Below are 17,418 nucleotides of genomic sequence, written 5' to 3'. Positions count from 1 at the left end.
ATTTCAACCTCTTTACTTACAATTTAAACAAGCGGAACGTGCCATACATATGCAGGTCTTCATAACAAGATGCAATCGTATACAAAGTCTTAAAACAAAATCACTTTCAGACAAATAATGATGTAGCTGGAACAGCGTAGCCAGAATGAGTGACATCGAGTCAAACTACATTTTGAAATTTGGCGGGTCAGTGTTTACTTGCCTTTGTGTCAGGGGGGAAAGTGACTCTATACATTGTTGAAATTGCTTGGTGTGCCAGAAAACATATAACTGTCAAACTCCAACATGTAGTTTGCTGCTTCCTTTCTTTTGACAGACAGAAAGAGAAACTAAGATTAGTGATAGTAGTATATTTACATTCTCTTTTTGAAACAAACAAGAAAAGTTTCCTGTGGCAAAAAAAGGGGAAAAGGTGAGTGTGTGATGCAGTGTTAATTTAATATCAATGCATGAGCATGGATACCTTCATTTGGTTTTCAGGCAAAAATCGCCGCAGGAGACTCCTCAGAAAAATGTTTGCATGTACACAAGCCAGCTTTTTTTGATTTATGTTTATACTGTGGGAAACTGTGAGATTAGTTTCTGTTTGATGATCATGTGGGAAAATGGATCACAGCTGGAGACTGTCCCCCTTGACACAGATTATTCCATTTTCAGATGACAATTTTGATTAATGACTTAAAACAGATATTTTATCCAAGCCCAGATCAGTCCTTATTTGGAGGACTCAGAATATTGAAGTATTAAGTACTTAATTGCACTGGAGCCACTTATATTTAGAAAAAAAATGTTACACAAATACAGTGACAAATATTTTATTACATGAAACATGCATGTAAATGTTAAGCTTGTATAGGTTAATAGTAATGCAGATGTAGCCTAATACATTCTGACTTTTGGATGACCCAAAACTGTTTCCTTGATCCTCTCCTGTTTTTCCCAGTGGTATTTCATCAGAGGAAAAGGATTTACTGGATCTTATCTAACTTCCTTGATTCCTAGATGGCTGGATGATTGTCCACTGTGTTGCAGTTCCTGACACACTGTAATCGTATCCTTCACATAATGGTCTATATCTATATGGAGGGAGCTCTCTAAACAAATTGTAAACTTTTGTCTTAAATCAAAATTGGAATAAGCCCGTATTTTGGTTAACCAACTAACTTTACTGACACTGTTTTCCACCCAGAACAAGATCATTAGCTAAATACCTAGATTAATTTCAGTCTTTAATATCAGTACAAAATGTCTTCAGAACTACACTGCAATTTTCTGTGATTTGTTTTGTAAGTATTTGACATTAGGAGTGGTGATCTTCTTAGGAGCACTTTATTCTCATTTGACTGTTCAAAGGGAAGTGGCTGAATTAATTGCAGTCCCTGTCATGGTTTGAAAGTACGTGATTAAAAATGAATGCGAGGACTGCGAAGGCAACATTAAAAGCTTATACACATTCTTAATGTCTTAAATGTCTAAATTCTACCGTTCTTGACGTCTCCAATAGCTCCCCATACATCAAACAGAAACACATCAGGGAAGGCAAAATCTCCCAGAACTGAGTCCAAGGCTTCTGCAAAGTCATCGGGGTTCTTCTTGTCTTTGCCCGCTTCCACGATGGTGGTTGCTGCGGAAAACAAGGAATGGGACAGACTTGAATCAATCCAGTGTTATTAACAATTGATAGCTACTTCCAAACACTGCACAGTTTTGGCTGTGGCCACGACGTTTGCTTTCTCAGCAACCAAAGTCAGAACCACAGGCACCAAAAATTATTTTAGATTTCGTATTCTGGTATTTTACCTCGTCAAATTGGTCGATTGATCATGTGATTTATAAGGCAAAGAGAAACAGAAAGCTAGTTTACCATTAATCATCGCCTTTTAAGGTTTTATTTGTTATTCAAACATTAAAGGGTAGGCTCTCCATGAGACACCAACTGAAGTGGAAAAACATACAGTGCAGCTTTGTTTATCTGAGTGTTCTTAAGAAACACCCATGTTGCAATTTTGTTTAATCTAACAGAAGCCGACAATGACAAATATTTTGGTTCTTCCCTAGGATCGCAATCATTTAGGGATTTGGGGGCAACCTCACTGATGTCATGTTCTTGGACAGCCATTAATTTACTTCAGTGGGGCACCAAATTGTGTGGGAAACGTTGAAAACACTCTATCTACAACATCTTCTGCATGTGAAGGACATACATAGCATTCATATTCATACATTCATTCCTACATTTCTCCCAGAAACTGTATCTTAATGCTATTTTGATGTCTGTACACAGTGAACCGAACCAGGAAGCAATATGAAATGTGATCCCAGACTTAATGCACTGTCAGTCCATTTATATATGCTCTTATTCATACGTCGAGACTGTCTTAGTTTAAACATATTTTGCCCAAACAACAGTACATCGTAAAATAATTTGTATGCTAGCCAAATTTCAATGTGTATGTAAAATGATGGCCTGGATCCCCCACTGATACATGAAAAATAGCTGAATGTTGTATTTAAAGGTCAACAAGCCTTCCGTGTCTCTCTAAACAAACTGTCTAAATCATATTTTTCAAGAATTTTTCTCACGATTATTTTACCATCCTTGCTCAATAATACTTGGATGAAAATACGCAACCCAAACATATTTTTTGAGGCTACGTTCCAAGCAAACAACGTTAATCTATTTTAAATTAGGTCTCAACAGCCACATGTCCATCTGGAAATCAGGCCAGTGGCCTTGGAGGTCTGGGAAAGGACAAAGTCAAATCTCTGGCAATGATATTAGGTCCCACTTAAATTTGTGATGCTTTCAAGGGACTTCAGCATTAAGAAGCAACACAATAATTGACAATTCTTTTTAATTTTCCAGTTGTTATGATATTCAATAGGGATTCATGCAAATATCCCACAAATGATGCTGCCAATTCCCTTTTATTTGTGCTTAAAGGGACAGTCTACCCCAAAATCAAAAAGACACATTTTTCCACTTTTCTGTAGTGGGTATTCATCCATCAAGATTATTTAAGTGTGAGTTGCCGAGTTTTGGAGATATCAGGCATAGAGATGTCTGCCTTCTCACAAATATTATGGAACTAAATGCCACGCAGCTTGTGGTGTTTAAAGCACCCAATATATAAATAAATAAAAAGCATTTGAAAACCAAACAACTCAAAAACTCAACTGAACTACACCTGCCAACTGTATCACCATGCAGAAGAAAGGGTGCATCTACTCATGGACAAGAGGGTAGCTAACGCTACAGCTCAGCCGATGGAGGAGCCATTAATGTTTACATCCCACGCTGTCATGAGCACAAAGTTTGAGTATGTGCTCACTTCCCTTCTGTGGTGTCGTATGGTTGGTGGGTGTAGTTCGATAGAAAGAAAATAGTTCCTACATGAAACTGCTGACAGCAGGGTCTGTGGGTTATCTTAGATAAGTGGGTCACTGGGGATTTCTTTGAAGAGACATTGCCAGTATCTCCAAAACTCTGCACCAAACCCATATAGATGGATAAATAACAAAACAGGTAAAAGGACAAACATGTATGACCATGACTGAAAAAAAGAAATCTTCACTCAAGGTGCACTTTGTACCTTTTTCTTTAAGCTTTAACTCTTCCTCGGCAGGTGACGTTTGCTCAGTTGAGCATACAATGAGATGCATAACATGTCCATGACAACTGAGCAACTTCATCCACAGACGTAGAAGAAAACCATGAGGTTGCAGATGAAAGTGTTGGAAAAAAACTTGCAAACTGACCATGACTGGTATTTTTTTTTTTTTTTTCAAACTGCTGTCGTTAATTGCTTCCACCACACATCACAAACGCTCAAGATATATTCCCTGGAGGTTTTCTCAAAAATGCATGAACTCACCAGCTGTAGTCAAATTAGGCCAAAAATGTTGACAGAAAATATGTATGTGTAAAAAAAAAAAGAAGAGTAAACTACACTGAAAAAACACTCCAACAGCTCCCTCGAGGCAGACTTTGGTATCCTAGATGATTTGTGGTAAGTTTAAAATCTTTGAAGAAACATTTCTTTGCTCTATCCAAGCGTTGAAGTGGGCTGTATTGTCTCAGCATGCCAGAGAAGAATTGAGGTGCCATGGAACAGTTTGCCAGCCCACAGTAAACACCACTGACTTGGGCTTTTGTGTGCGAATGGTGCTTCCGTACATCCAAATGTGGACTCAAAGGTATTATCTATTTTAAGAACAGAGGTGTTACGTAGGTGGTCTTACCCAGATCCAGATCTCTGATGCCCATGTAGCTCTCCAGCAGGTCGTCCACTTTCTTGGTGGCCCGTTCTTCAAACTCATTCTGCTGATAGAGTGGAACGGAAAATACACAGATGTTAGTCGAAATTTCTTAGTGTTCACACTCTAAATATGGTGATAAAAACACTATGAGAGTGAATCTTCTCCTGCCAAGGGCTACTGTTTATCACCTATCTTCTCTATGTTTATCAATATGTTGAAGTGTAGAGATGATGAAATCTAGTATTGCTGGTAGGATTTAAAGCCGGCATGTCCAAACTATTCCACAAAGGGCCGTGTGGCTGCAGGTTTTCGTTCCAACCACCCAAGAGCACACACTTTGACCAATCAGCCGTCTGAAGACTGAGATCAGCTGATTACATGAGTCAGGTCTGGTGTGCTGCTGCTTGGTTGGGAAGAAAACCTGCAGCCACACGGCCCTTTGTGGAATAGTTTGGAAGGGACAGTCCAATACCAAATCAAAAATACATGTTTTTCTACTTACATTAGCTGTAGTGCTATTTATCCAGATTGTTGTGGTGTGAGTAGCAAAGTTTTGGAGATAGGAATGGCGTAGAAATATCTGCCTTCTCTTGATTATAATGAAACAAGATGGCAGCTTGTGGTGCTCAGAACGCAAAAAAAATACATCTGAAAAGCTCAACAGCAATGTCTCTTTCCAGTAATCATTACCCAGCTACTGGAGATAACCCCCAGACCTTGTTGTGAACAGTTTCATGTATCAGCTACTTTTTTCTATTGAATTACACCCACTAAGTGTATCGCTGAGCAGAAGGAAGCACATGCTACAGCAGGATGTTAACATTAATGGTGTCCTCCTGGAGGAGGATTGGTTTTAGGGTGATTGGTTTTAGGGTGAACTGTACCTTTAACTCTTTGCCTGTCAAGTGTTCTGAATTTCTTGTTTCTTGAAACCAGTGAACCTTTTCAGCCTCCAAACTTTCTCCATGTGACAAGGTCTGTGTTCATAGTTCAATGCAATGGGAAACATCCTGCAGTGAAGTGTAGGAAGTGAGAGTCACAAAGGTCACTTCCAATGAAGCCAAGAGACATTGTTCGATAAGGAACAACGGATATTGTGTATCTGTGTTTGTGCTTATTAGTTTGTGCGTGACCAGAGTCAACTGGGGATTTTCAGGCCAGTTCAGGTCATTGAGTGTCCCCACAGGGGATCTAGACTTTTAGGACATCAACAAACTGAAAATTAGAGAATGTTCAAGGGTAGATAATAAGGATCTAATCAGCTGTATAAGAAGCATTTTCAAACAATCTCAGTTCTGTTTGTGGTTGTGTGTCTGTGTATTGATGTGCAAACGTTGCACTATCTGAGTACATCAGGAAGTTGAGCAGTCATTGTCCTGCAGAGCGTGTGAAACTCACCACTTCCTGAACTGTTGCAGCACCCTTGGAGCGAAGACGCAGCGTCTCCTTGCCGTTCACCATCTTACCCTCATTGGATTTTGGCGCTCTGGTTCTCATTCCAATCATGTCTTACCACACGCATGCAGAAAAATAACCATTAATCACATTAAAGAGACACTGTGGGATTTTTATCTATTTATTTGATGGTGTCATAGTGATTTTTATATTGCACTTAAAATTGAAGTGTCCCAGCGGTCACTTCAAATGTAATTGTTTTCAGGTGGCACTCTTTGCTTTTTCTGTTCCAACATTGAAGCTCTCACAGCTAACTTTCACATTCTTCTTCTTTCATTTCCCAAGAAACTGCTGTGTTGCCAGAAACCAAAAACTCCTGCCTACATCACATATTTTTTTCCTGGGAAAGGCATTCCTTTATCCTGATGTGTAGTTCTCATCTCCCAAAAGACAAACTATTCAGCTGCTTTTAACTAAGCTATCTGACAAAAGTTCACATATCTTGGAATTACGATAGCAAAAAAAAGGAGATCTTCTACCGCTAAATTGGCAGAAGAAGATAGATTAACTTAAGAAAAATATGAAGTTCAGGAAAGCCCTTCCTATCTCTATAGCCGGAGAAATCAATGCTATTAAAATGTTAGTTCTTCCAAGATTTCTTTATGCTGAATGATGCCATTCCATCATTTATTCCTCTTTCTTACTTTAAGCAACTAGACTCAATCATTGTGCCCCCTGTAGGGAGCTACAAAAAACATCTTATCAAATCAAAAAGGTTTTTGCCTGCCACACTTTAAATCTTACTACTGGCCTGCCAACTTAAATATTATATCATGGTGGAAAAGGGGCCCAACCAATGAATCAAGTGATTTCTTAATAATCGGTTAATCACAGGAAAACTTAATTAAAAAAATAGTTTTGTCATTAAGAATACTCTCAAAATCTGGAAACAAAAAAAATTATACATAAAAGCTCCTGAAATTTACACTAATAGCCCAATATGTGAAAACCATGCTTTCCTCCCCGGCTTAACTGCCATGTCTTTTATGTCATTTGAGCAACTCCAACACACATATCTCAACCTCTAATTTCTACAGATACTTGCAAATCCAAGATTATGAAAAAGAAAAATGTTTCTAACTTGGAGGAAATATGTCTCCATAATTCACTTGAAACTATCGGCAAATTTGACACACAATTCAACTGCACTTAAACAGACGTGGGAACGAGTTTGGGGTGGAGATAGATGATGAGCTGTGGGAGGAAACGCTCAAAAGTGTGCATAAATGTTCAATCAACTCCGACATAATCTGATGCAGTTCAAAACAATACACCAGTTGTACTACTCTAAATACAGATTGCATCAGATTTTTCCTGACATGTAAAAGGGCAGAGGGTACATTGACACATTCATTTTGGCCGAAAACTGTATGTACTGGAAAAATGTGTGTGCGTGTTTCTCTCGGGCTTTTAAGAAAGCCTGGGAACCTAATCCTCTAGTTGTGGTACTGCCAGAGGAGGTGTTACCAATGGCAAACATATATGAAACCCAGGCTGTTTCAATAGGTGTGGTGGTGCCAAAAAACAAATTCTACGTATGTGGAAGTCAGACTGTACGTAACATATGAAATGTGGATTAAAGAGTTGGTAAACATGCTGCATTTACAAGGTTTGAGATTCTCTCATAGGAACAAGATCCAGATAATTGACTAAATTTAGTGTCCAATATTGGAGCACATTTAAAAAGGGGGTCAATAGGGAAGTGGTAACGTGGCTGTGTACCTCCGACTGCTGTGTGTATGTATTATATATTGCTGATGGTAACTGAGTCATTAGTTTTGCATTCTTCTGACTCTATGCATATGTACATTCACGGCAGAGTTGGAGTGAGCATTTAAATTGTATTGAAAATGCTTTAGATAAAGTTTATTTAAAAAAAAACTAAGCTATCTAATACATGAAGATCTACTATAATAAGTAATGACTGGTATGTGAAATGACAGTGTTTCTTCAGTTGTGAGGCTGCGTCTTATTCATTGGAAAAGTAATGTTGCAGCCATGTCATGTGTTGTTATTAATAACTCATGACATGTTGAAAACTTTGTTTGTGTTAACAGTGAAGTTGTTGACTGTGAATCAGCTGCTGAGATCTACAGGGAAGTATTACCACATCAACATGTCTTTTGTGGCTCTAGGCCCTGGCAATTTTAGCGTGTTAGTTGTTTGCTTCTCCACTTTGGTCCAGATTGAAATATGCATGGATGAATCCTATTGACAATGAAACATCTCCACATCTATAATATGGATTGAACATTTTGTACAGACCTTCATGTTTGGCAGCCGATTTATTCTACTGACTTTGATGATCCCATGGCATTTATTCTAAGGCCACCAGGACGTTCAAATGGAATATCTGTCCAATATTTTGGTCAAATTACTGCAAAACAAATGACATGCCCATCAGTCTAATCTTAGCTAATTAGCAAATGTTAGCATCCTAAAATGCTAATAAAGAAAAATGGTCCTCTTAATAAATTGAATAAATATGAACCTCTGTAGGGAAAAAATTGTGGGTTGTAGTCATGAACTTTTTTCAGCTTCTGAGGGGGACCTGCCAAAGACAAATTTGAGAATCACTGTGCTCAACTCAGATGGGGAAATTGATTAACTTTACACGAGCATGTTGGCACGCTGATGTTAGCATTTAGCTTAAAGCACCTTCTCGCAGAGCTGCTAGCACAGCTGTAGCTCATACTCTTTTTGTGAGATGTTTAAGGTCGTGTGTTTCTCAAATTGTCATTTTGAGCACAAACAGACAACCCGGGGCCTACGTGAAAATGCCCATCTGTGTTCACTATTAATAGTCAATGTATCCAAAGGGAAAATAAACAATTTCCCTCGGGATGTCAGAGGTCAGCATCAGCTATGTCACTCAAAAATACTGATACACAGGAAGCAACTACTGTTTTTCCTTCTGTAAGCAAGTTCTTACATATTGCACCTTTATTGTAAAGTATGTTACAGTGACATCTGATCCTAAAGCTTACACATACTGGTCATTGGAACCGGAGTTAAGAAACACTTGTACATCTGTGTTAACAACTGTGACTTGGAGTAACTGCTGCCTGAATTGCTGCCACCTCAGTCACAAAGACTGTAAACATCTGAATGTACTGTGTTTCAGTCTTTGGAGACAATGATATTAAAGTTCTCTTGTGTCCTAAAGGTGCACTATGTGGTTTTGGGGAAGACATTTTTAATCACAAGATAAAGATCTTCATTGAGTAATTTTTATTTATTTATGCTGAAACAAACCAAATAAACAAACGGTCTTGGTTTTCATTACTGAATAAACTGAATAAATAAACTGACCTTAAAGGACAACCATTTCATATTGCTTTACTTTGTCCTGGGGGCCTTATTTTCCTCTGAGAACAGCTTGTTTATTCAGTTATGGGGGAAAAAAAGTTTGTATTATTACCCCATTAATTCTGAGTTTGATTTTCTTCACCAAAATAGTGCCCCTTTCAATTGAAAATGTTAATTACTCTCTCTATGCAGCAGTATTCTCCTTGGCCATTATTCCTGACTTTCAGGGCCATAATGAAGTCCCAGCTGTGTTGTATTCAGGTTTTCATTTTACACATGAAATCTAATCCAGATTTGGCAGCAAGCCATCAAGTGTGTTAAGAGATTTAGCTTTAGATTTAGTTTACACCCATGAATATTGTGACTGGCTGGTTTGTACAGCAAGATAAGGGGATATGTTCTGCTCTATGTTCTGCTCTATACCAGACACTAAACTGTTTAACTGTAAATACAGCTCAGCTACTCCATTTATCCTGCCAGATGATGTTTCTTCCAAAAGGGCTGTGGTTTGATAATACTCACACATGTGTTACTCTAAGTTCATCTAAATAAAAATGGTAACCAAACGGTGGGCTGTACAATATGTAATTTGTTAGCTAGACTAGATTTCTGTTGCGCTTCACAGTTCTCGATCTTAAACAGCTGTTAAAAAAAAATAATACGTTATCATGGATGAACATCTACAGTTGTGTGACATCTCAGAAGAGTAAGCAGACCTTGAGTTGAGAAAGTTTTATCGACACTTACGTCAGTATGTATGGAGAAAGTATAGTCTACTATGATGATACTGATTGTTAACAGGAAGTCAGACCGTTGACCATGGATTTAGTTTCCTGTCTGTTAAGTGAGGTTGACGACAGCTGTGCTCCAGCCCCGCCTGCTATGTCCGCTTCCTCTCCATGTTCTACACCGGATGCATTAAATAACCCACTTATTGTACTTTTGACAGTTAAAATATTTCTTGTAAGGGAAAAGGAAGAAGTACCTCATGAGGAAGGAGAAAAAAGTCACAGTGTGTTTATTTCTGTTTGATATTACACCTCACTTATCTTCTCTCTGTTGTAACTTCAAATACAAACACAAATATAAATACAACAGAAGTCTGAGAAAGAACCATAGTTGCCTGTCAGTGACTTGGTTTTTGCGACTCTCTGTGGCCCCATGAATGTGTTCACCCATTTTTTATTCCTATAAATATCTGAAATATAAATAAAGTGCCTGTCAGGCTTTTTTTTTATAGCAATGGAGAAAGTACAACATTACATTTGAATTAAATATTTACACTGTCTTTGGCACAGACTGCTGTGTGACTGCAAAGTATGTGCTTTCCCTCTGTCTCTGTTAGTGTTTCCATTGCTTTGGATTAAACATTGTACTTCAGGCTGTTACACTGTGAGGGGTACAAAAGGTCGACAGACATAAGGTTGACTGTTTATTGAGGACTTGGTTTTGTGGTTAAAGGTTAAATATTCAGGTTAGAATATAGGACTTATTGGTATAGAGCATATTTAGATATAGATATATAGTTTTTATGTTTTTTTTTTCAGGTTGTTTTCTTGAATTACTGTTGAAGGTTTGCTTTGTTTCTGTTCTGCATGTCTCTTGCCTGGAGTTGAATAGCAAACTGAAAACAAAACTTAAAATATTAAAATGCATTTCTGTGCTGTATTCACTTTTTGAACAGCCTCAGTTTCTCCTGTGGTAACAATGTGATGAAAACTCACTAAAAGCCTTCTCAATTTTGTCTGTACATGATTGAGAATGAAAACCTATTTCAGAAACTGAATTAAAAAGTTGATTTCACGAATCATTGCATATTGAATTTTTGATTAAAACTATTACTAGAGTACTTCAGTAATATGATTCTGAATTTACTAACCAGAAAGATTTATTTTCTTTCTGCATCTTGCTCACAACTTGTTCCTGCAGAGCCACTTCAGAGCGTCCACTGCCTCACAAGATTCTTACCACTACCACTTGCCATTAAACTGGTCAATTAATTATAGCTGCTAAGTTTAATAACTTTTCCAGGCTTGTTGCCAGATGGCCAGTACTCTCCGAAATGTTCCTGTTTTCTGTCCCTGTTTGATTGATGATGAGACATGGAAAAGTCCCAGAGAACACTGGGGCCAAGAAGCTGTTGGTTGACACTTTGCATGGACAGTCCTTTCATATATTACACACCCTCGGGGCAGCTCATCAAGACAGAATCTGGATTCATATTTGATCAGAAGTGCCTAATTTTATAGTTTGATCTGAGTTTCTTTGGCAGTTTGTGTTCAGATGCTGCTTCTTCTTTTTCCAACTTTATTGAGTGAAAAGACAAATTTGTTTTGGCCTGAGATGCAGGTGCTCTAGTGCTATATCTAGTGGCAATGAATGAAAGCCAACACACACATCTGCTTCTCACATGCGCTGAGAGCTTATGATAAGAGAAACAGAAACATTCCTTTTTCCCTGCTCTTTATTCCAGTGTTTCCACTTCCCAGTTCTCCATGCCCAGAGCCCTGCGGGTTACAATTCCACAATTGATTTAGGAATGGCTTTATACAACAGGCTGCAAGCGATTAAAAGGTCCAGAAGGGAGGAAAGGATGACATTTTTAGACCAAAGACTATTTCATACAAGGCACAGAGACAGAAGTGTGTACCAGCCTGCAAAAAGCAGAAATGTACTACAAGATGAACCCCAGCTGTAAATAATATTATGTACGTCTGTTTCGAATTCCCAATCTTCATCTGTTCTGCACATGCCATCGAGAAACATTTTCCACTCACCAAAGGCCTTCTTTGGCCCCACCAGGCGGAGAGTGAAGGGTATGCCTCTCGGTTGCTCTTTAAGCATCTTAGCCACCTCGTAGTGTCGACAGCCGACGATGCTCTGGTCATTGATGGCCTCGATGTGGTCGCCAACACATACCGTCTTCAGCCGGTCTATGGTGCTGCCTTCCTTTATCCTCTGGAAGAAACAGTTTGAAACATTTCACGTGAGATGCCCAGTTTGGAGCCATTTCCAAATGCAGGTGACAGGGCTTACTCCTTCCAGAACAGTGGATATTATAGGAAATAGAAAAAGGTGATAATCCACTCATATTAAATTTGCAATATTACAAAACTTTCTTGGAGGTGCATATCTAGCCTGAATTCTTGTTTATTAAAATAATAGTTTCACGAATTAAACCCTTAAAGCGTTGATGAAGAACAACCTCACCTCTTTCTACTCAGCAAAATAGGGTTTTAAACACATAGCCCCATAGACTGAAAGGCTAGACTGATATTCAATTAAGGTTGACTTTGTTGCACTTCTACAATACAACTATAGCCGATAAGAAACTAAGTTTACTGTCCTTTTGCCTGTTTTGTTCTGCCAATTGTTCACCTTGATGAAAGCATATCCAGCTCCATTGTCTGTGATTGTGAGGCCCAATGCGTCTTCTGTCTTTGTCACCTCCACCTCCTTGGTCTCTCCTCTGACATGAGCGAAGATGAAGTCTTCCAGTCCGATCTGCCCCCCCAGTAGCTTCTGCATGTCCACTTTATGAGAGTTGAGGGTGCAGAAAAGGATCTAAGGGGAGGAAACAGGTCAGAAAGTTAACTGATTCTGTTAAGAGCTTTGCAAACGTAAACATAACGTAAAACCCTGCAATTTTAAGTAATTCAGTAGAACAACACCACATACAACAGCTTGGATCAACAGCACTCTCGATAAGATTTAACATTGTGAGTTTTGTAAAGATATTTATTATTGAGATATCGACCTGTTTATGATATGATGGCCACACTCTGTAGGTTTAGTCTCCAATACGTTTTAGTTTTAGTTTTAGTTGCATTACAGTATGAAGAGAACTTGTTTTAAAACTCAGTCAGTTAAATCATATTCCATTTCTCTGTAACGGTTAGTGGCAGTCGAGAATCTAAATAAAGGAACTATGCACAGAATGCAGGTAAGCATTATTTTCTTTTATAATGTGCAATTTAAAGGCCTTTCAAAGGTGAAACGCTGCTAATCAGTTAATCAACACCACAAATTGTGATGCCAAAATAAAAGTTTGATTGGAGAAGTGGCCCCTAAATCTTTGATAGCACATGGGTAGATTAGAAACTTGCTTAAACTTTAATTGCTTCAGTTACTTTTTACACAATGAATGAAATGTGTTTCGGAAAACAACCATACTTTGCCAACTATTTACAATACATGTGAACGCAGTTTCTGTGGGAATCCTGTGGCATCTCATGGTGTTTCATTTCCTTCCTTCTGTTTTATTGCAAGAGCAAAGCCATTATACATTCTTATGGTGTGTAGTATAGATATTAAACAGCAGAGGGCAGTAGAGCCAAACAATTTCATTATGCTGTTGTGGCCATTTTGTTATGCGCCAGTAATGTGATAACTTATTAACAGCCTTTGTATTTTTAAATATATAAATAAAAACATCAGGCACAGCACACAGAGCCTTTGACGAAACATTTTGTTTTAGGAGTTAATTGCTGAAATCCTGGTTGTTTTTTAAAGGTTTTTTAAATGATAATAAGTAGTTGAGAAAACCATTTATCCAAGAAGTCATTAAATCTGACTAAATCTGACTAAATCATATTGTCTAATTACAGTCATTTATTAGATCAAATATGTCCCAAAGAACAACATTTGCAAATCTAATATTTGCTAGATTGAACATCAGACTCTCCTCAAACACCAGGATACCCCTTTTTATAGTTTATTTATAGTTCACAAAAACCACTGAAACCTGAAGTTAAAGTTCAAGTTTCACTTGATAACCTGGACTTTCGGAAACGGAAATTCAAGATAACCTTAGTGAACTTTTATCTAACTTGGAGTTCTTCTTCTGCATCTATCTGTACGTTAACTTCCCCACGAGGTCAGGGAAACTTTATGGTACATCTCACTATCACCAACTAATGGCCTGACATTTGCCACAGAAGATCTTGCATGTAGAAGTCTGACTGCTGTTCAAGGTCGTGTATATCCAGGTAGGTAAATAAACAATGAATTGCATAATATCTGATTTTGATATCTGATTTTGGAACAATAACTAGCGATGTTAATAATGAATGATTAATTGGTTAGTCAGCGTTAAGAATTTAACCAATTAAAAAGTATTAACCAACAATCTGAGATTGGCACAAATATATCATCTTATTACAAACTGCAAATACTTGCTTGTCAAATATATATACAAAATGTTTTTGTTTTTAATTAAGATATAAGTAAGAAAGTATTAAGAAATAAACTGAACAAACTGATATTACATTTTAAGTATTCAGTAGTCTCGGTGTTGGTTTGATTTTCTTGGGCCAGTTGCTGAATAGTGACAGACAGGAGCTCCACAGCTAAAATAGAGTCATGATTTTGTGTTGTTTAGTTTATCATTCAAGTAACCTGGTGTTTACTTTGTTCTTTTAACTCCTAATGTAACCTACTCTGATGCATGATGCTTTGCATCAAACATAGAACATGTCAGTGGTTAAAACAGTTTTCTAATGGTAAATATCTGACATACGTTTCATATATTATTCATAATTAACCAATAATCAACTGTTAAGGTATACGACTGTCAAGTAAAGAAACTGCTTAAAATTTGCATCCCTAACAAAAACATTCAAATTTTACTTTCAAATCATGCCAGACCATGAAAGCCCAAAGACACCTTGTGAGTGTTAAAAAATCTAGTCTTTGTATTAAACTTCAATATGAACTGTGTATTAAAACTAAAAACGTCAACTTTTGCATTGCTCACAACTGGTAGTTTTCCATCTGTTTTCTAAACTGCTTGTTCTTTCAGGATCACTGGAGATTATCCCAGCAAACACTGTGCAGAGTAAACACTGCACAGCTAAGCCAAGCTACCACATAGCTAAGATACAGTATGTTGTATGGGAAGACAAACACATTCATAGGAAATTTAATTGGACTGTTGGACTTGCCCTGTCATACTGTTTTTAAAAAAATTCTCTGTTGCTCTCACTGCAAGTCTTGCTGGGTTATATTGTCAGAAAAATGCTGACAGTAAAAATATCATATCAAAATCCAGCTGAAATACACTTTTAGCATTTAGGACTTGAACCTCATGCAACATAAGATAGCAGCCCAGCACATTTTACTCTATCTTGACTGGTAGTTGCCTGATAAGATCATCAAGGTTAGCTCCAATAAAAAGTATATCTGTCGTCTCACTTCATCTCCAGGCATTAATGTTCAACATAGTGATATGCAGATACGAAAGGCCTTCCTGGTGTCCTTCATAGCACTACAGATAAGCATAAGACAAGGCCAAATGTTGATGTTGTTTTATTGCCAAGTGCGTTACCATAAAATACAGAAGACAAACAATTGATGATACTGTGAAATCAGTTTTTAATATGATCATTGATGCATTATATGTCAATCACCAGATATTAGTTCAGCTAACAAATTAATGCAGACAAAATGTACAGAAAATGAGTTACCGGCACCTCATGCCTTGCTACACTCTTCCTTAACTATCAGTTTCTGCCACAGTTTCCTTCTTTGATTGCTCTGCTGTTGTATCTACTTCCAGCTGCTCTGCCTAAATGTCATTTAAATGTCTGTCTGAAAAGTCAGAAATTATCAAATGAAGTCTTTTTGTGATATCAACATGGAAGTCTTCACCTCAGATAGCCTGTGGCCTTTTGCTGATAATTGAGAGCAGTATCAGACGACAGTGTGGTTTGGCCAACCCTGACCTACTAAAGTTTAGTGACTAGACTTCTTCTCAGGGATTCTGGCCTTGTGAGCAGCTGCCTGCTGTAACCTGACTGCAAACCACACTTCTGATCCTCCACAGCCATGGTAATGAGCTGTTTAGTCCCTACCATTTCAGAAATACTATTGATCTGAAATTTATGATTTAATGTATGTTGACTAGTCATGTCGAGTAACAGGCAGACTAAACAAACTTTTGTTTTCTAATGTCTTATGTGTCTCTGCCTTGGTATCTGAATGAGCTGAAATGAAGAACTGCTGGACTGAAGCATGAATGAGGCAAATGAACAGTTATTGTAATTATTAGGGTAGGTTGGAGGTGTTCTTTGTGTTTATTTGTTATCTGAATGACTTTCAATCAAAATCACCTGGTTTTGTTTTACTCTGGAGTCACTTCCATTACTGTAACTTGTTGTGTTATGTGTGTGGTGTACACCGATAACATTATCTGTTTCCATCATTGATCCTGGTCAAGGCCCAGACGAGTACAAAGTCTGGCAGACAGTAGTGATGCCAAATGATCTTCTACAGTGCATCATGGAAAAAAGCCTAGAATAGAAACCTAACACCTTCAGTATGTGTGGCTGGCCTGCTAGACCAGAAATACAAGAAAGGGATAACATTTTTGTTATTTGTCTTGATCATTTCCCATCTAACTGACAATGCAAAAAACACATTTACATGCATAGCTGAGTTTGTTTTGTACCTCTGAGGGGGAGATGTTGAACACCTCGGCGATCTTGGCGTACAGCTCCTTGACGTTGGTGAATCCGTGGATGCGGCCTGTGGGGCTCCCATGAGCCAGCTGAGTGTGGAAGATGAGTCTAGGCCTTGGGTACTCTGGTGGCCCTGGTGGTGGCGGTGAAGGTGGAGGAAGTGGAGGGGCTGTGGGCTCCACACACCCCTGATTCTGGGTCTGGTTCTGGGCCTTCTGCTCCTCCATGGACTCAGCCCCTTCTGCTCTGGAGTCCTGCGGGCTCATAGTCTCCCCGTTCTGCATCGGGCCCCAGCTCAGGTATAGTCCTCTACTGGGAGCCCAGGTGGTGCACTGCTCTGGCCAAGAGAGAAACCCTGTCCTTCCCCCAGCTTAGCCGACCAGCCGCCCAACCAACCAACCACCCAGAGCTTTGTGGTGAGGAGTCCAGATGAATTAGTGATGAGAGTAGCCTGGTAACTGTAGCTGGAAGAGGCCAGCCAGACCCTGCTGGGTAGAAACCCAACACCCTTTGGCTTGGGGATTGTATGTGTTACACCTGAGCCTCGGGCAGCTCACGCATAGAGTACACAAACAAAACACATCAGGTAACGGTTTCTTAATACACACACACACACGGCTACGACTCTAATCCCTCATATCAGTCTGGCTGCGAGACATGTTTCACACACATGACCCTGAATGTGTGAACATCTCTCTGAGGTGTGAAAACCCCGCCACTTTTGCAAAATGAATTCCAAACAGGGCCGCTCGGAGATGGCCACGGACAATGTCCCAGTGTTACAGGTAAGATGATATCGATGGGTAGGAGTGGGTCCCCCCACCCCCCTTTGGCTGGCCTCATTGAGGGAAATTAACTGTTGCTGAGGTGAATCCTTGGTGATGCACTGACCTTTATGACCCCACTGACAGCCCACAGATACAGAAGATGACACTCA

The 17,418-nt window shown here is 38.8% G+C and overlaps 1 protein-coding gene across 2 annotated transcripts; it reads right to left on the bottom strand.

The window, feature by feature from the left end:
• Nucleotides 1-3: 3 nt before the first annotated feature.
• Nucleotides 4-16,792, bottom strand: gipc3 (GIPC PDZ domain containing family, member 3). Of its 2 annotated transcripts, none has more exons than XM_084356073.1 (6): nt 16,472-16,792; nt 12,403-12,588; nt 11,802-11,982; nt 5,659-5,768; nt 4,243-4,324; nt 4-1,624 (listed from the first exon to the last, which is right to left on the bottom strand). In XM_084356073.1, exons 1-6 carry the CDS (start codon nt 16,763-16,765, stop codon nt 1,473-1,475), a joined length of 1,005 nt encoding a protein of 334 aa, XP_084212199.1. In that variant the 5' UTR covers nt 16,766-16,792; the 3' UTR covers nt 4-1,472. The 2 variants fall into 2 exon arrangements, with proteins under 2 accessions (XP_084212199.1, XP_084212200.1); XM_084356074.1 differs by having other exon boundaries at nt 4,243-4,321.
• Nucleotides 16,793-17,418: the final 626 nt, after the last annotated feature.

The sequence above is a fragment of the Pagrus pagrus genome, assembly GCF_965226575.1.
Source record: "Pagrus pagrus genome assembly, chromosome: 6".
NCBI classification, from domain to species: Eukaryota; Metazoa; Chordata; class Actinopteri; order Spariformes; family Sparidae; genus Pagrus; species Pagrus pagrus.
This window is presented reverse-complemented; position numbering and strand designations above follow the sequence as displayed.